The sequence below is a fragment of the Crassostrea angulata genome, chromosome 7, assembly GCF_025612915.1.
Source record: "Crassostrea angulata isolate pt1a10 chromosome 7, ASM2561291v2, whole genome shotgun sequence".
NCBI lineage: Eukaryota > Metazoa > Mollusca > Bivalvia > Ostreida > Ostreidae > Magallana > Magallana angulata.
Genome location: NC_069117.1, coordinates 31064567 through 31084907, shown reverse-complemented (window position 1 = coordinate 31084907; position 20341 = coordinate 31064567). Strand labels below are relative to the sequence as shown.

Here is a 20341-nt window from a genome sequence, read left to right as displayed (position 1 = left end):
AGTTGTTGTAATTTGGTAACTGCAAGTTTACTGTGAATTTATTATTTTTACCTCTACAAAACAGTCAAAACTGTTAAATTGTTATTTTTACTTAATAGTTATATAATTTGTTTTGTCTTTGTTAAAAGAAAAAAGAAAAAAGAATATTGACTCATATCTATAATGTATGCATGGAAAAAATCTGCCGAACAATATTTCTCCAAAATAATTTCACTAAATAATTCCAGTAAATGTTCATATCAAAACATTTTTTTGTTTAGGATATGTCATTCAGCCTACAAAAATTTCCGCTGCAACAGGCTGAAGTATGATTTTTTTGTTTTAACAGTACATTATATTGATAGACATACATGTACAATGTATTACCATTTTAGAAAACATTTAGTTAGTTTGAGTAAAGTAAATCATTTGTAAATTTAAATCAAACATGTAGCTTTTAAATAGTACATGTACATGTTTTTAGAAGTTTATTTTATTTAGATAATTTTAAGAGCTAGAAATTTTTAAAATAATACCTGAATGTAATTATACATGTACGTATATGCCAATCTCAGATTGTATCTAACTTTTCTTAACTAAAACAGCAATTATATACAATTTTTGTGTTAATTCACCTGCACATTTTTAAATTGAGTTTCTCTTTTCTTCAAATACACTGTGATACTTTGTGATGTATTTTTTTCTTTTACAAAACACTTTTTCTTTTTTAAAATACTTTTAATTCCCAACTTATGTAATTATAAATATGAAAAATATTACATCAAATAAAAATAACAAAATTGTTTTAATATGTGTTGTTTTTATTATAAGGTAATTTTGTATTTTTTGGCTACATTTTGTATTTGTAAGAAGGGAAAAGAAAATGATTTGATGACTATGAATGAAATGAATCTTTGATGACTAAAATACATGGAATTTGTTTACTAGTTTAATAGTGTATTTTTCCACCATTCAATCGCCGTGAAGCATTTTCCATCTTTCGTGTGTCTTAATTTTTTTTTGCCCAATGCACGGGAAAAGTTCCTCCAGTTGGCCTATATATTTATTCATATATTTCATTCATATATAAATTTATACATATATATCATCAATATATACGTGCCCTCAATATTTAAATCATGTTAGATGCTCCCATGGTAAACCAGTGGCACCCTTATGATTTCCTGTTGCATCTGGCTCTGGTATACATTTTAAGTTTGTAATTTCTACCATGTCCCTCTTGCATATCAACACACTTCACAATTCACTGTTCATTTCCCCTTGTCTATTTCCGGTGTATGTTGTGGGAGGAAAACGGTAGCATTTCCTGTTTTGTTAGATACCAACATTTTTTGCTGGCTTTGACATCCTTTATCTGTGTGTGTCATCCTGCCTTTGAGCTGAACGTTAATTTTCATGTTTGTTCTGTGTTTTTTGAAGCAAGGTGTAAATTTCCCGTTGTGTGAGCGATAAAGGTCTGTAGATATTTAATCCCAGACAGAGAAGGGGAACTGTAAAAAAATAAACAGCCAATATAAATTAAAAACATAGTACCGTGTATCCGTTAATTTTTGCATTGATCTAATTTTCGTGATCTGACTTTTCCTCGCAAATTATAGAAAACACAGGTATCATATTCTGTATTTTTTTCTTTAATAATTTTTTTAAATTGCAAAAAATGACTAATACAAATTAAAAATGCTGCACATTTTCCCTATTTTCGCAAATTTTATGACCCGAGAAAAAAAAAGGAAAAATATAGGTCATTGTTATGCAAAATTAGAGTTTATGGGATTTAGAAATGGTATATTGTTCAACTTTAAAAATATGAACACTCAGCATGTCCTCCCATTAGTATTGATGGGAAATGCCATCCATGTTTTGGGGTAAGTAAATTCAAGATAGTAAAGCATCAATTTGATTAAAATATGACTGAACAGAATTGATTGTCATAAAGTACCTGACAAGGAATGGCTGAGGAAAGCAAATATGTGTGTGTTTGTTGATATAGTCTAACACCTCCAGTAGATTCTTCAGTAGAACAGATCTGCGGGGCTTGTCAATTTTTGTCAACACAATCTGAGGGTAGCAAGATAAACATACAATGTTTTACATATACATGTACAAATGTACCAGGTAACCTGATTAAAGAAGATCCGTGAATATTGATTTTAAACTGAATTTACTTGACAAAAGTAACTTTTAAACTCTGACTTCAAATTCCCTTCTGCCTTGATCAGCTATCACATGCATGCATCATTACAATATTTAATAGCAGCATATTAGAATTGGTTACTGGTGACTTGAAGCATATAGATTTGCTGACTTACAGCATACCGGTAATACATGTTTGATCATAATGCCACCTTACATGTATAGCTCAGCTAGACCAATACATGAAAATTCATTACTAAATCTAACAATATAGATAATGCTAACTTGTAGCAACAAATATTGTGAACCAACTTTAATACGTGGCGACTTTATTTCATGATTAACTCGAGATATACTGACTTGCGACGGCTTATTTTCACGACAAAAGGCAACCATACGTCAAGAACTGGTTTGCAGTGAGAAATATTCACGTTGACCAGGCTCTTGTAAAAATTTCTAGCACCCAAATAAAAGTTGGTTCACAGCAATATAAAATGAACTTTATATCAGAGAATTAAATGTCCAATTATTACAGCATATGGTTTGGCTAAATCTTCCATCATCCTCAGTCCTTCTTTATCCACATCACACAATCCCATCTCACTGTCTACCAGTAAAAATGATCTACACAGCCTGAAAAGAAATAATTCTGTTACAGTTCACATGGAAATTCCACTGTTTACACATCGAAGCCACCAAAATGTAGCTCATAGTCCAGTATTTGAGAAGACTGAGGAAGATAATTGGTGTTTCTTTCATCTCACTAAATTTTACAATGAATATAACTTACACATTCCTTGTCTTCAGGTAGCCATGCATGGACTTCATGTAATAGGTAGGCATTTTTTTCCCATAGCCTGGCATATCCACAAGGGTGAAGAGTTTTTTTACTTCGAAAAACAGAAGCGTTTTGGTCAACCCCTATTGAAATATCCATTCATCTTCACTAGTTAAGCTCGATATAAATTCTTTAAGGTAACAAATGGGATGATTCTATATATTAATATTAAACACTCAAATTACCACACAAATAGATTGATTCTCTTTTAAATTTCACACTTAAAGCTGAACACAACTCATAAATAGGCACCATCACACAGGTACCTGGTATATAAACCCTTCGATTCAATTACACCCGATTGCATACCTGAAACTCGTGGCCGATGTGAAGTATTCCTTTCGTGGTCTTTGGATTCTATGCATTTATTTCTTATTCTATGTGCATATTCTTTTTGTAAATAATGCATTGAACAATTTATTTAATGTTCATATTCTCCTGGCTTGAAAAAAGTGCATAAAATTTGGTAATTTCATCACAACCGAGTAACACGGCCAGGCAAGATGTATGTTCACACAGGTAAGACCTCTACAGCAAAGTACTCTGAACTGTTTAGAGGTTTATATATAACCTTATATAAGTGTTGTAGGGACAGCAGTGATGAATGAGAAATATGGTAGACAGTGCCTATTTACGAGCGGTGTTCAGCTTTAAAATACACGTGTATACTTACAGGTTTTTTGCCAATCTTGATAAAAGGACTGTTTTTAGAGTGATTAAACAAAGCACTGATTAAAGAAGACTTCCCAACATTGCTTTGGCCAACAAATGACACCTGTAATGAAATTTCGAATTCATCTTAAAATAATGTTTTCAGTTTGATTCAATTGAGATTATAATTGCAAGAAAAAGAACATTGTAAAACACATTTACAGTCAAACTTTGTAATCTCGAATGAGATGGGACTTTTGAATAAAACTTTGAGATATCCGGGTATTCCAGATATCGGGGGTAAAATACAAAAAATAATAAGCGGTTGGGACTTACAAATCACTTCCACATATCCATTGTATTCGTGGTACTGTGGAATCATTAAATTTCGCTGTGGCTCAATTTTCGTGGAATTCGTGGGTACCTCTCATCCACGAATTTACATCCTTGACAAATTTATAAATTAGTCTTATAAAATCATGTGTCCTTATGTTGGTATAAAAGATTACACGAAATTATGTCCCCATAAACCCGTAAAAGTTAACCAATCCACAAAAATTGGCCCCCACGAATTTTAATGATTTCACAGTATCCGTGTTTGAGATATCGAAGTTCAACTGTATATCTTTACATGAGCTTTGCACCTACTTCAGGAATGTTCTGCTCTGGAAGTCTCTCTAGTGAAACCACAGACTTGATCATGGTGATTTCACGTCCTGCCTTCTGTTTGAAGAGTTCATGCCCCTGTTCTATTTCCCTCAGGGATGGATTGAATACCTGGTAGTTTTCTTTAACAATGGGAATTGCCACCAAGTCTTGCAGGTCTTTTATGGGATTCACACTCCATGGATCTGGGGAAGTCTGATTGGAATTCGCTCGAATACAGTTAATTGCAGCACATCGCGTTTTGGTGACATGGAAGCCCAGGTTTTGAAATAATGAGAGTACTCTGGTCATATTAAAGCTTAAAATTTACAATGACCATTCAAGGAATGATTCTTCAATTCTTTCAAATTAAGGTCAATATCTGCACCTGAAAATTTACAAAATCAAATATCAAAATACATGTGTATACATTTTGGTCAACAAATGTATAAATCAAATTGCCAGTAGAATGATTATCAAATAATGAAATAAATTTAGAGCAACTGACTACCGGTAGTTCTAGCAGATCAAGACTCATAAATAAGCAACAGCAGACAGGTATATAAACCCTCTGATTTTGCTACACCTGATCGACACATGACACTCATAGCCGACATGTAGCTTTCCTTAATTTGTCTTAAGAGTTTACAGTTTAATTTCCTTCTTTTTATATGTGCATATTCTGGTGTACTGGTGTGCAACCAGTTCTCGCCGAGTACTATTTCTCGCCAGTGCACTGTTACGTCATTTTATCAACACATAAAATAATATACGAAAAATGACGTAACAATGCACTGGCGAGAAATGGTACTTGGCGAGAAATGGTTGCACGCCAGTATGTTATTTAAAATATTTGCATTGACCTGTTTATTTGAGGTTTATTTGAGGTTACTTTTCTCTTGGCTTGGAATACATGTAAGTGTGTAGCATTTGATAATTTCATTGTGACCAATAAGTAACATGACGATCAGTGATCGGATGTAAGCTGACCTTGTGCATCCACACAGGTGAAAACTGTACAATTTTAATTAAAATGATTCAGAAATACTTTGAACGTTTATGAGGTCTGCCACTTACATAAACGATGTAGGGCAAGCAGCAAGGATAGAGAAATATGCCAGACTACCTTTTATGAGTCCTATTCAGCTTTAATACATACTACAACTTATTTAACAATACTCCCCCAGAAAATATTTTGTGCTTTTTGTTTTTATTTTTTGTCAATATAGTGTTTAAAGCATAGAAGTCAGCAGGATTATATTATCATGGGATTGGTCTATAAAGCCCAAGTCACCCTCTCACGATTTAGAGCAACATGAGCTATTATGAGTGTTGGTGGGTTATAACATGACAAAATCTCTGCGAGTTTGCAATAGTGTTTGATGACAGGGACAAATACAAATACAAATATTTTATTGGCACAAACACAATTACAATAATTGGCAAAGGCCCAATGAATATATAAGAACATCATTGTATGTTTACAATAGTTGCATGTACAGTATATATATTTTTACTGATCTATATAGATCAGTTTAACATTTCCTTAGACTAATTGACATCTGTGTTCAAAGCAGTCATTAATGAATTTAACAGTAATATTTAAAATAGTATGTATTTCACTATTTAAACATACATGTAAAATGTATCTTTCTTTGTCCAAGTTATTGGCAATATTTATTTTACTTATCTTATAAAAATTACTAAAATAGCTGTTCCTTAGATGAGAATAGGCTTTACATTGAAAAAGAAAATGAGTTTCATCTTCAATTGCACCAGTTTTACAAGCATTACAATATCTTTCATTCCTAATTGTGGCATTATATCTACCACTTTCTATTGCAAGTTTATGTGCACTTAATCTTATTCTACTAATAGAGGATCTCTCAGATCTTTTCCTGAGTATATCAACATAAGGACTTCTTTTTCTCATATATAATTTTTGAAAAAATGAAAGTTTTTCTGAACTAAAAATTTTTGATGATTGCTCTTGGATACATTGGTCAATGATTCTTTGCTTTATGTTTGGTAAAAAGTGTTGGATTGTGCTTTTATAATTACTAATGTTTGAGAATCCCAAATTGTCTAGGATGCCATAAATTTTCTTAGTCCAGGAATTGGAATTGATCGTTCCCTGATATAATTTAAATGCCAAAGAATTAGATGTTATCAAGTGATTCCAATATTTAATGCTTGAGAATGAGATTTTAGACCAAAGTGGTAACCTGTTTAATTCTGCCAAACAACCAGCATTAGATGCTTTGCAATGTAATCCAAGTATATCTTTAAGAAATTTTACATGAAATTTTTCGATAACTGAAATATCTTTCAATGAGAGATCCACTCCCCATATTTCACAACAATAAAGAAGTACAGGAAGTACAATAGAATCAAAAAGTTTTTCTAAGAGCTTACATGGATTATCAATACCAATTATTTTTTTCATTTTAAAATATGCTTTTCTGGCCTTTTCAACAAGCACAGATGTTGCTAAATTAAACTTCCCATTACTTTTCAATACAATACCCAAATAACAGTATTTTGATACAACTTGCATAGTATTTCCATTGAAAGTGAAATTGATGCTTTGATGTTTACTATTTGAGTTAAAAACCATGATTTTAGATTTATCAACATTGACTTGTAATTTCCAATTTGAACAATAGTTGTAAAGAATATCTAAACTAGTTTGTAAACCACTTTTGCTCTCTGATAAAATAACAATATCATCAGCATAAAGCAGACAGTTTACATTGAGATTATTTACATGTACAGGTTCACATTTTACATTTTGTTTCAAGTCACTGACAATACCATCAATAAATATATTGAAAAGTGTAGGGCTAAGAACATCCCCTTGTTTGACACCACATTCAGAGTTAAATATTTTACCTAACCCATCAGAAAATTTTATCCTACTGGTTGTGTTGCTGTACATGGAAAAAAGAATATTAAATAATTTTTGAGAAATATTAGAGTTAAGGAGCTTATAAAATAAACCTTCTCTCCATACAGTGTCAAATGCTTTTCTAAGGTCAATGAAAGCAGCATATACTTTTTTACTTTTATAATGGTCAATGATAGTTTTTATAGAGAACAAGTGGTCTGATGTTCTACAGTTTTCTTTGAAGCCAATTTGATTTTCACTTATAAGTGACATGGACTTTACAAATTCAAGTAACCTAGTATGTATTATTCTATTGAAAAGTTTTCCAAGATTTGAGGTAATTGATATACCTCTGTAATTGCTAGGGTCAAGCCTATTTCCAGATTTATATAACAAAACTAAATAACTCTCATTCCAGCTTTGAGGAAATGTACCAGAATTTAGTATAAAATTAAACAATTTTCCCAAAGAATTTAACATTAAATAACCTCCATGTTTTAACATCTCATTTGCTATCATATCTGTAGATGAGCTTTTCCCATTTTTCAGAGATTTTAAGGCAGTTTTAATTTCATTTATGGTGATTTCTGGTTCAAGGAAATTGCTATGGTGTAGTTGATTTTTCAAAGCATGAAATTTTTTAATATATCTTTATGAAACTCATTAAGATTGTTGTCAGCTTTATTGAGGTTTGTAAAAAATTGGTAAAATTCTTCAGAATTAACTTCATGAGACGAAACCTGTCTTGTGGTAGATTTATCCAGTTTGTTCAATAATTCCCAAAATGATTTAGGATTATTGTTAATATTTTTGTAAATATCATTACAAATTGTGTTTCTATAATTTTGTTCCTCAAATTTACATAGTCTTCTGTATTTTGCTTTATATGTATAAAACATTTTCCTGTATTCACCATTGAATGGGTGTTTGTTAAATTTCAGTTAAATTTCTGCTCCAGTTCCCCTCCACACCGACACGAGATTAGAAAGATGATTTATTTTTAACACAACTGTTGGCAACACCTGTATGATGAGTGTATGACAGAACTGAACTGAAGATTTTTCCCCATTGGAATGTGCTTTCATAACCTACAATGTACTTGGGCGATTGAACTCAATGTGCACTTATCCTTCATGCTTGAGCAAATTTATTCCGTTCTAAAGAATGGCATATGCTTGTCATTCACTTTCATTGGAAGAAAACTAAATCATACTCACCCAAGAACCTCATACATCACTTTTAAAGCATGAAATTGCTGTAGATTATCTTTTAAAAAGTTAATTTGTTCTTGATTATGGAAGCAGACATCTTGGTTTCGTTGAATTTCGAACCCGACCATTATAAGTACAACGCATTTTTATATCATTTGTTTCACCACTGTCACCTCAAAAGAACTAACAAAACTATACATAAACTAATCAAAGTCACTTTAAAAATTATTTTATGTTATTAATTTACTATTATAAAAAATTGAATAAAATAAAAAACAATATCCATAAGAATTTATTGCATATTGGAAAAAAATTTGAGTTGATAATGTACATGTGTAAAAATAATTACCAGCTAAACAACAAGCAGAAAATCATATCATGTTCCAGATAAATGCGCATTTTGAATTTTAATATGTTTACAAAATGTATACCTGTTTAATCATTTATCATAATTGCCAATAAAAAGGGTGTTAAGCACTAGTTTAACAGATATCATCATACATGTATACCCATCCATAATCCTAGGTATTTTACGATTTTAACTTGACATATGTGACAAACTATATATAAAATAATTTAACATACATAAGAAATAATCCAAAGTAATATAAAAGCTAACAGTGAAAAGCTAGGGACAAGCAATTTTGTGTGTAATTAAATAAATGTTATTATACTTATCAAGTCCACTTTCCTGTGAGCATGATTTCTTTTCTGATTTTTCTCTGTAATGATATTTTACTAGTATATCACAGTAATAATATGATAATTATATATCCATTGTATGTGTAAAAAGAAATTACAAGGTTTTAAATTAATTTTAAATTTTTCATAAAAATGAACATTGGCTTCCTCCCCCCCCCCCCCCACCCCCATTCCAAATTTCTCAATTCAAAATTCAGTGCATGCATGTGTACATTATGACTAGTTATGTGGGTGTTAATTTACCAAGGCACTTAATTTTTTATTAAAAGCAAGAATACATACACTGTATGAAGATATATACATACAAGTACAATAACATTTTCATGTATGTAGAAAATAAATTAAAGTACATGTATTGAATGCATAAAATTGTTTTTTGTACTCATTGTATCTGAAAACTCACCAGAAAGAAAGCTAAGGATTTTAATTTGTACATAAATCAGCATCATTTTACAAGAAAAGGAATAATTGAGTATCCATTACATCAAAAATGTAAATAAGACTTCTAAGTAAGCTTTTGAGATTCAGCTGAGTACTCATTTACAGAAAATGAGAATGTTTCACAATTTTGATGAAAAATTCAGTTAGATACAAATTATTTTACATCTTCAAATTATCATTCACTTGTGAAGCTGAATTACCCATAAACGGATGTTAATAAATACAAATTGATGTAAAAATTTTAGGATATAGTGTATACCTGGTATATATGAAAATGTTTTCAGCAAGTACAGTACGATAAACATGAAAATTTACAATGACATCATATTCGTGGAATAGGTAAACAAAATGAATGCCTCGTCACAATAGCTGATAATCTCACAGGTCATGAAACGTTTACGATTCCTAGGATTGCGGCATACGTTCCGGTGATACAACCTAGAAGTCCCAACAACATAATGGCCACATCCTTCACAATGATTAACACGGAGGGGCGATTGCCCTCTGCCGATAATGTTAACAGTTCAATGATCGGTGGAAATATCAGAGCCAGCGAACTGCTGGCCAGTGCACCAATCAGAGCTATCAGTAAGTCCAGATGTGGAATCACCATGGCTATTGCACCTAAAAACAGACAATAACTGTATCATATTTTCTTGAATTTTTTTAACATTGGACATTCAAAATAAAAACAAAGAAAGAATCACTTTCTCAATAAATTTGTGCCAAAAATAAATCTTCTTTTAAATTTGTTTCCCCTCAAATATTTCGTTTGTTCCTGTACCTGATATATAATTTAGGCTTGCTTCACTTACTTGACAAAACTTTTGAAAAAAAGAAGGACAAAAGTTTTTGTTTAAATGATAATCATTCATAACTTCATTGTATTTATAATCAATAAATGCTCACTTCTTCTCTCCTTTTCTTACTGAGATCCAAACTCAATTTGCGCTGACATTAAGCCTATAATAAGTTAAACAAAACATACATACCATACATATACCTATGTTAAAGGTACTCACCTGTAAATAAAATAAGCAAAATTCGAAAGACGACATTGCCGACAGATTTGGCTCTGGGGCTCGAGAGTCTGTGTTCTATTTTTGGCCACAGTATATTAACAGGAACATAAAATTGAAGTCCATAGGTGACAAACACAGACACAACGAAGGTTATCTTGGTCAACCGTGATAACCTACAATGAAAATTTTTTTTAAAAAACATTGTTGAACTCCCTGAATGTACATGTAGTAAGCTTTTGACAAAGGTTAACATAAAAAATATGGGTTATGTATAAACATCTTTATAACACAAAATCATAAATGTTTCACTTGAATATCATTTTTAAAAATCATGTTCATGTACATGTATATGAAAACACATGATCAGTCTCAGCAAGATTCGGGTTTGGCTATGGTATGTGGAAGGTGAAAGCTCTAGTTCCAATATCATTCCAGCCAAATTTTCTGTGAAAATGTTTTTGGGGCATTACCAGGTATTAACAACCATATCATTACAATTAAAATGTACACTCCAGGAAAACCAAAAAATTCAAACAAAACAACTTGTAAATAAACTCCCTGAAAAAAAAAACATCTTCGTTACTTACATATCTACTGCTGGCAAATTTAAAGTGATGCTCCCTAAAACATGGTCTCCATACTTCAAGTATCCCAGAAACCCGATGGCAATGTACAGAGCTATGACAATGGTCATCCCCAGGGACAGGAGTCCGCACCTCCTGCTGAAGTCCCACTCATCAGCTGCCTTGTTCTTCAATGGCATCACCTGTAAACAAGGTAATGACACTCAAATATCACAAGCTGATATACAGACTCTTCGATTTGATTTTCTTATGAGCATGGAAATATGCCACCAGTAATTACTGCATTATAAAGCTCATCTTAATAATTGTTTTTTTATGATTATTTGCTACATTTCTCAAGTCTTTGTGAACAAACCTCCTATTTCTTTTACAACTTTGATTATAAAGAGTTATTGCACTTTCATTACAAATAATATATTTCATGACATTTTGCATTCTATCAGTAGGCATCAAATTGGAACATTTGACCTGAGAATTTTCAGTGCAATTAATTGTTCAATCATTGTAAAAGTGTATGAGCGAATGAATTTTCTTTATTTTTCATTAAAATGCTGTTAGACCTTCCTGTACATGTACAATGCATAATAACCAAGAACACAAGTGCTTACCAGACCAATACCCTCAAAAGCGTACACAGCAGTTCCAAAATACATGGGCATGTCGTACCAGCCCAAAAACGCAGGCCTTTCACTCTGAGGCGGAGAACCTTGGACCACGTAGTACAAGACAAAGATAAGGCCGGCAAAGTTGAGGAAGTTAGCGACGTAGGAGAAGTAGGAGAGTCCATGCAGAGTCTGTATTGTGGTGCAGTAGATGATGACGACAATTAGCTCGATCCCCATGATGATCAGGTCGAGCTCTCCATTCTCCTTGTTGCTACCCAGTAACACCTTCAATTTACATTAAAAGATTGTAAGTGATAAAACCCAGGCAAGACATTTCAGGGTTACTTTAACTCGCATATGGAAAAAAAATATTTAATAGTCAAATGTTTGATAGCACATAGGACATGAAATACTAATTTTAATTTTCATTTATAGGGTACAAGATTAACATTCAATATACTGAAAGCAATCTTTATGTATTCTTTGATATATTTTCCTTCAAATTGTTATGAAATAAATGTACTGGTGTAAGTGGTGTTGATTGAAAACTGAAGAAATAGGCATTTCAAATTAGACAGGATTAAGATGGAAACAGGGCTGCATGGATAAGAGAGGAGTTGATCAATTAACCAAATATATGGTTTTGGGAGCATTTACAAGCATAAGATTTGAACATATTCCAGGATTGTGAAATGGGATGTAACACAGATAGAGTATTGATCTTGACAAATGGATACATCAGACACAAAATTGCGGTAATGTGTAGAGTGATATGACAAATTATGAAATGTGAGTGCATGTAAAAATATCAACCATTTAGTTCATGCCCTGAAAATGTGTTCAAAAGATACATTTTAATGAAAAGATAGAAATTACAGGTTGCTTAAATAAGAATTTGAAATTGAAAAGACAAAGAGAAACAGAACAATAAGAATTTAGATATACAAATGTATTATGTGTATTTTCTCATACACACGTATGGTGGCATATCTCTGCCCCTTGTGTGCAAGTTATTTTTGTATCAAATATGTCGACATTCAGGATAAATATGTTGACATGCAAAATAGTTATGTCAACATGCAACATAACTATGCTGACATGCAAGAAAAATGCAATCCTATAAGAATTATAAAGACCCCCAAAAATCTCAAATATCGTCCACATGTGACATCCCACTACTTATTAATGTCGACATGCAACTTAGTTATGCTCACATGCTACTTATCTATAGAGTATCTACAAGCAGCTTAGTAATGATCACATGCTGCTTATTTATGTCAACATGCAAATTAGTTATACTGACATGCAAGTTAAATATGTTGACATGCAACTTAGTTATGTTCACATGCGAGATAAATATGTTGATATGCAACTGATAAAATGCATGTCAACATAACTAAGTTGCATGTCGACATAAATAAGTTGCATGTCAACATAAATAAGTTTCATGTCAACATAAAGAAGTTGCATGTTTATGTAAATAAGTTGCATGTCGACATATATAAGTAGCATCCAGCATCTTGGATGTCACATGTTGGCGATATTTAAGATTTTTTAAAAGATTTTTTTAATAACTCTCTTTTGATTGCAATTTTCTTGCATGTTAACATAGTTATGTTGCATGTTGACATAACAATCTTGCATGTCAACATATTTATCTTGCATGTCGACATATTTGATAAAAAAATAACTTGCACACAGGGGGCAGAGATATGCCACCATACACACTTAAATAAGATCCACAAAAGAGGATAAGACGACTTCTAAGTCCTCTATTTAAACATAATTACCTGTCTAAAATTTTGGGCCACAAACACAATATAAACACAACAAAACCCTAGCTGTGTCACAATCAGGAAGACATTGATCATCACTCTGGAAACAACAATAATATTTCCAACTACAATAATTTATTTACACATAAATTAATAGGGAAATATTTATCAAAGGTACAAAAGATAACTTTACACTATTCCTTCTTTCATTATACATGATGTATTACTTTGATCCTCAATAATTAGGTATACAGGTACTCGGATGAAAATATTAAATTTCCTGATTTAAACATTTTCTAAAACTTTTCCATTCATACAAAATTTCCTTTAATTTAAAACATTTCTTGTTAAAGAAAAAAAAAACAAACACAAGACCTTTGACCTCACCTTCCTGCATTTTGAAATTTCCGAAAGAAGATAGGTCCAGTGGCCAGACAGTTCTCCACAACTCCTGCATACCCCAATCGCTCACCCATGGATCTACATGTATTCATAAATGCATTAATAATTCCATATTAATATTTCACTAAAATTTACACCGGTAGTAAAAAATTACCAATCAATTAATATATGACAATGATTGCTCTCTCACATAGAATAAGCTCATGTCTGTCACCAGTTGGAACATTTCAGGGAGCAAGCAGACCCTTGCCCCTGTATATTTTAACAAGAACTTGGACTTTGGGTTGTTGTATCAAACAGCAATATGATGTAGACCTGTCTATTTCATTGCTGGCCACTCAGTCGTGACTCTGATATGTCTGGCTTTTGAGCTAAGACTGCACAATCTATGCATATTTCACTCGAAACCATTTATCTTGTTTTGGTGAAAGAAATACCGTATATCCAGGTTTTTTTCCGCATGTCACAAAATTTGCGAAAATGGGGAAATATGTAACATTTTCAATCTCGTCTGTTAATTTTTGCGATTTTTGAAGTACTTATGGAAAATTATACGAGATATAATTTCTGCATATAAATTTGAAAGAGATCGCAAAAAGGCGAAAATTAGATCATCGCAAAATTACCAGATAAACTGTACAAGTAGATTAGTTACTGATATGTGCAACTAAAATTTCAAGCCTTTTTAGGTCTTGTTCAAATGACTCTTTCTTTAAAAAAAGTTTAACATTTGGTAGCTAGACTTATCCTTTATATACTTCATATGTAAAAATCAACTTAATAAAAAATTATTTGCACATTATGCAATATTCAAAGTTTAAAACATGAAGATTTAGAAGAACACTCACATAGGTCTTTCTTTCAGAATGTCACTGCATGTCATCAGCATATGTTGACAATGAAGAGAGATATACCCCAGCATAAACAAGCCTACGGCACCAGCCTGCAACAAATGTCACAAAGATAAAGTAATATAAACATCAAATTTTATAACATTACTTGCTTATAATGAGTTTTTAAATGAGTATAGCATGGGGTATAATAAGAATCTTGTTCATGTAACTTTTAACTGTTCTTCCTCTCAAATTTGTATAGAATGGGTCATGCAAATCTGTGGTACATGGATTTTTTCTATTGAAAAGGATCTTGCAACAATTAACAACAATGAATATATTACCCATAATCCTGCATATTTGAATGCTATTGGAAGAGCCAGGATTCCCGGACCAATGTTCCCTTTCAGTAAATTCATCAGAGTTTTACAGGAGCTGAGAATATACAAAAGTACAATGTATTTGGTCTAAAATTAGTAAATTGACAGAATAACTAATCTAAAAATCATAACATCTTTGGAACCAATGGTTTACAAATATGATATTTGACGTGAATATTTAACATCGAAGGCTGTAGCTGGGTTTTTTTTTTATATACAAATACTAACGATGTCCTATTTTCTTCAGTAAAGTCCCTACTCTGTTGTAGAATAACATCAGTATGTGCTCCACTGTCCTCATAACTGGTGGTTGATGAGAGAAGTTTTCTGGTGACCTCGACATCCCCTCTTGCACCCATGACTTCTAGTGAGCAGAGAAATGTGAACATTATTTATTAGTTACAAGGTGAATACCTGAAATTCTCAATATCAGGAACCAAACCAAAAGGGCATGATCGCATTCTTGGTCAAAATTCATTTTTTCAGTTCAATGTTTATAATGCTTCAGAAAGGCATAAAACCAAAATTTGAGTGTCAGTTGTTGTGTTGTAAGCTCACAATTCTTTTTATGTAAACAAAGCTCAGGGCATGTTTTTGTTTACATTTTCCATGTTGAAAAAAAAATTCCAGGTTTAGATCTAAAATGAATACCCTGTAATACAATTGCTAGGAACTGTTTTTATTCATCAATTATCATGTTCAAAACGAGTAAAATAGAAGATAGAAAAATCAGCTCGAAAAAGAAGTTTTACCTGTATATTGTAACAATGTAAACAAAAACAAGCTATAATTAAGCCTTCTTTTGATGAAGAATTTTGAGCTCTGTATCTTGCTTACAAATTTTCGACTGATACTCAAATTTTGGGTTGATCATTAGAAATGCATTGTAATTTGTAAACAAGAAATAAATAAATTTAAAATAAAGTTTGAACAAAATCTTGAACATGCCCATTTAATAAAAGGTTTATATGCACCAAACAACACAAATAATAATTAAAAATGATAATAAATTATTATATAGGATTATATGTCAATAGTTGACATGTGTTGATAAGATTATTCACAGACAGCTTATGATGGATTCAATAAATATCATTAGGTTCTAGACATGACTAGTACTTTGAAAATATAACTTTATTTAACAGATACCAAGCAATCCTAAGAATTATTCCATGTGTAAAAAAAATGTAAAGATGCTATAAGCATGACGAGCAATTTATCAAAAGATAAGAAGTTGAACATGCAACCATCATCAAAAAAATGCCGATCATTTACAACTTATTTGATGGTCACATTTTTTTCTTTAAATATACTTCTGTGTATATATTTACCCTACTTAAAATTGGTGTTGATTTGTATATATTTGTAACATGTACATGTTCTTTATGTACCAATAATCAGGTTTTCAATGAAACAATAGATAACTGATTGAATTATTTTTAAAAAATTATGCCACACACATGATATGATTTGATGATCTCTTACCGTCTTTGAAGATTAATCAAGGCGTCCAAAATAATCCATACATATATCAAGAGACAAATTGTGTCACATGACGACCTAAAAAAAAAGACTACAAGATTCAAGGATATATCCCACATGGCACAATGACATATACATGCATAACGTTTCATATGTATATATAGTAGTACGTGTAGACACTTGATCCTATGCATCAGCCACTTAACTTGTCTCAAGTTTGCTTGCGGGGACATAATTCAAAATGAAATATATCACAAACAATTTGTAATGAAAAAAATAAAACACTTAAATTTATTTGAAAGTGTTTCTTTGACCATTGACTGTCTACTTTGTAATCTTACCCTCCTATTTTCTCTTTAATTTTACATTTTGGTCTGAACGAGCCTAACCTGCTTCACACAGGGTTTATCTGCCATAGGCCCTTTATGGTTCAGTAACACTAAAAACACTGTACAATACATGTGCACAGTGTTACTAACCTATCATCTTATGACTGAATCAGTGAATGATCGTTTCTACTCACTAGGCTAGTGAACATCCGGAACACCTCGGGCCTTTCCCAGAATTTCTGTGAAAGGCCCGAGGTGTTCCGGATGGGCCAGTGAACGACCGATTGTTAGAACTCCGAACCCGATCCAAATGACCTCAAAAATAGAGGACTTTTGGAAAGAGTAATATATAATACAGCAAAAACAGAGAATAAAAGCACAAACCTTTAAGAAATATCGTGTTTGTTGTGTATAACGGTGAAAATGTTCTATAAAGCAAGAGGCCCATATGGGTCACATTCCTTACCTGAACAACAGTTTTTGGAATATTTAAAAAAAAAAACTCTTTTAAAATATTGTAAAACTCGCAAAATCTCTCATATATTCATACATAAAACCATATTTAAAAAGAGATCAATGAAACCTATATATGACATCATACCGATATATCCTATGTGAATGATCAAGCGAGACTGCTGGGATGAAATGGATGTTATCGATAAAGGTCGGGCTATTCAGGTGAGTCTTATCACAAAATATCTTCATGCAATTGGAATTACTTAAAGGAAATTATAAGCTAGATGCATCAACTGGTCAATCAAAATACAGTAAAACACGGTTATAACGAAGCGCCAGGGACGGGCAATTTTGCTTCGTTATAAGCGTAATTCATTATATCTGACAAGTTTACAACTTGTAATATAGTCATGGGGAATAAATATCACTTCGCTGTAAACGTCAATTCATTATAAGCGTGTTCGCTATATAATAACTGTGTTTTACTGTATCATAGACCACAATGTAATAAAGATAAGAAAATTGGAATCTGAAATGAAAAAAAAATGATTTGAAGTGAAAAGTTGGTTACAGTTAACAAAGGTAAAACCAATAATAACTTAGATATGACAATGCTCTAGATAGGGCAACTGCTTTGAAAATGTAAACTTTCTCCAGCATTCAAAACTTATGGCTAAAATTCAGCATCCAAGCCTGTCAAGTGCATCAGTATCACAAGATGCGCATCTGCATACATCCAAGTTTGGTAAAGATAAAACCAATACATGTAATTACTTAGATGTAGCCATTAATCAATTAATTAACCTGCTCTAAAATTCTTAACCTTCCCTAATTCAGCATCTGAAATGTATGTCCCAAATTCAGCATCCAAGTTTGTTAAGTCAATACAAGTATGCCCATGCAGATGCACAATATATCATCAGTACAAGTTGCTGAAAATACGATATAAGTTATAGAAACAGGAACTACTCCAAAAACTTTAACCTGGTACAAATGCCAACGCTGACACCGGCGGTTTAGCATAAGCCACCCTGACTTCGTCTTGGCGAGCTTATAGAATTAAATCTATTACTTTAATCTCACTGTACTGTTCTTACCAATGATGGATTCTTATAAAAACATGATCATGATAAATTTCATTACTAGTACCTCAAAGAAACATATCATGTTTGCAACTTATAAGGTAAAAATAACAGGGTACAAAATATTAATACCACTATGTATGATCCCCTTTATTTCTCATGGAAATTAATTGTATATATATAAACTAACAGAAGTTACTGAATTCTACATGACCCCTTAATAACCAGTTTATTTATATTCAGTTAAAACATCTTTCAGCATCCTAAGAAAAATTATGAACTGCATGAAATAATCATGATGATGTCAGATTAAAATTCCCACTGCAGACAATTTGGCAATTTCTTTTATCTAATGTACTGCTGTTAACAATAATTAATTTTATACTTACATTTTATAATCAATTTAATAATTTGCTAAAAGGAAAATGTAAATATGAACATTGAAATGATTTTTATTTATGATTCATGCAGATTATGACAATGTGCATGGTCATTGCAGAAAAATTTACATAACCTGCTATTTAAATGTGGCTTATGTGTTCACACTTCACACTTGCAGAAAAGAAATTTTTAATTTTTTATAATCTTAAAGCATAATATAAACTACCTGTAATCAAATAAATTCAGATTCATGTTCAATGATTTATGTTAATAACAAATACTTGTTGATTGTCACTGGTACCTACAAGATACTAAAGTTCAACTGTAAATTGCGGAGACATTACCAGGTACGTATCCCAATAAAGTGTTTATTTTTTTGTTTTTTAACATAAAAATTAAAGATACCACACGTTTACTCAATAAAATATAACTTTTATTAACCAAAATAATCAATTTTCCAATACATGTACATGTTTATTAACATTACTGCGAATATATTTCCAGCGCTTTCTTAATGCTCGGCACATAGTCAATAGTTTCGAGTCTGGCACAATCATTGTTTTAGCAAATATACTTTGAGCTTTAAATATTCTCCCAGATTCTATTATATAACCTCTTTGCATTAAACTCTGAGCAAAGAAAAGCTTTGCTTTGCATGCCATTATAGGATCCCCTTCTTCATTGGCTATCTTCAGCTGCTTCATTGCTATCTTCCCTGCGTGTTCCGCAAAACTTGAAAAATGGTCGCCAAGGGAAGAATATGCTCCACCTAATGTTGAAAACCAAGCAAACGCTTCTTCTAACAGCATCTTCTTGACCATTTGTCCCCCTATCCGATACGTCCATGCATAATCCACTTTTTGTTTAGGATAAATTGGAATAATTTCTATCACATAATCAATTGGAATTTTTCTTCCATCTTTTCTATTTGCTGCAGTTACTTGTTGTTCTTCTACACTATTTCCAAAATTCACCCCAACGTATTGAAAAGTATAGTTTTTCTTCACATAATTGAATAATCTTTTCCGGAAAATTGGAAAGAGTTTGAAATCACACATGAGACACGAAGCTAAGTGTGCATCCAATTCCAATCTGCATGAGAAGTATTTGTAATCTGGTTCTTTTACTTCAGGCGAAGATTCTGTCCATTTCTCGACATATGTCTCATTGCTTAAAGTGTGTAATGAATTTTCCACGGTTGATATATGACCAATTTTGACCAACGTTTGACTTTCTTCATCAATATTTTTACAATCATCTGACTTTGTAACTTTTGTTAGTGGGTGATACAAAATGTCCGGTATATCAGCACCCATACTTACATAAATCATTAAATGTTTAACCTTGTAATGCATTTCGAATACCTGAAAACCTCTAAGGGCTATTGTCAAGCAGGTTTACAGCTTAGTTCGGCAATATGAATACAAACCGAATTTTCTCGAATTATCCCCATGACAATTTCATCGGGTTTGGTCTTCAGATAATTGTTCGTAGATTTCCGG

At 32.0% G+C, this 20341-nt stretch overlaps 3 protein-coding genes across 7 annotated transcripts; all 3 read right to left on the bottom strand.

The window, feature by feature from the left end:
* Nucleotides 1–130: 130 nt before the first annotated feature.
* LOC128192750 (GTP-binding protein 8-like) lies at nt 131–8478 on the bottom strand. Its single transcript, XM_052865699.1, has 7 exons — nt 8372–8478; nt 4271–4655; nt 3645–3746; nt 2924–3054; nt 2667–2766; nt 1940–2058; nt 131–1490 (listed from the first exon to the last, which is right to left on the bottom strand). The coding sequence occupies exons 2-7, from the start codon at nt 4577–4579 to the stop codon at nt 1394–1396; spliced, it is 858 nt and encodes a 285-aa protein (XP_052721659.1). The 5' UTR covers nt 4580–4655; nt 8372–8478; the 3' UTR covers nt 131–1393.
* A 161-nt stretch (nt 8479–8639) lies between these two features.
* Nucleotides 8640–17136, bottom strand: LOC128192739 (proton-coupled amino acid transporter 4-like). 5 transcript variants are annotated; one of them, XM_052865684.1, is made up of 11 exons: nt 17115–17136; nt 16595–16669; nt 15338–15473; nt 15074–15164; nt 14745–14839; nt 13882–13974; nt 13510–13594; nt 11723–12004; nt 11118–11296; nt 10531–10703; nt 8640–10132 (listed from the first exon to the last, which is right to left on the bottom strand). In XM_052865684.1, exons 3-11 carry the CDS (start codon nt 15466–15468, stop codon nt 9894–9896), a joined length of 1368 nt encoding a protein of 455 aa, XP_052721644.1. In that variant the 5' UTR covers nt 15469–15473; nt 16595–16669; nt 17115–17136; the 3' UTR covers nt 8640–9893. The 5 variants fall into 5 exon arrangements, with proteins under 5 accessions (XP_052721644.1, XP_052721643.1, XP_052721642.1 ...); XM_052865683.1 differs by lacking the exon at nt 17115–17136 and adding an exon at nt 16981–17114; XM_052865682.1 differs by lacking the exon at nt 17115–17136 and adding an exon at nt 16933–17108.
* Nucleotides 17137–19273: 2137 nt separating this feature from the next.
* On the bottom strand, nt 19274–20297 carry LOC128192749 (uncharacterized). The gene has a single exon (XM_052865697.1). The coding sequence runs from the start codon at nt 20192–20194 to the stop codon at nt 19289–19291; it is 906 nt and encodes a 301-aa protein (XP_052721657.1). The 5' UTR covers nt 20195–20297; the 3' UTR covers nt 19274–19288.
* Between the last annotated feature and the right edge of the window lie 44 nt (nt 20298–20341).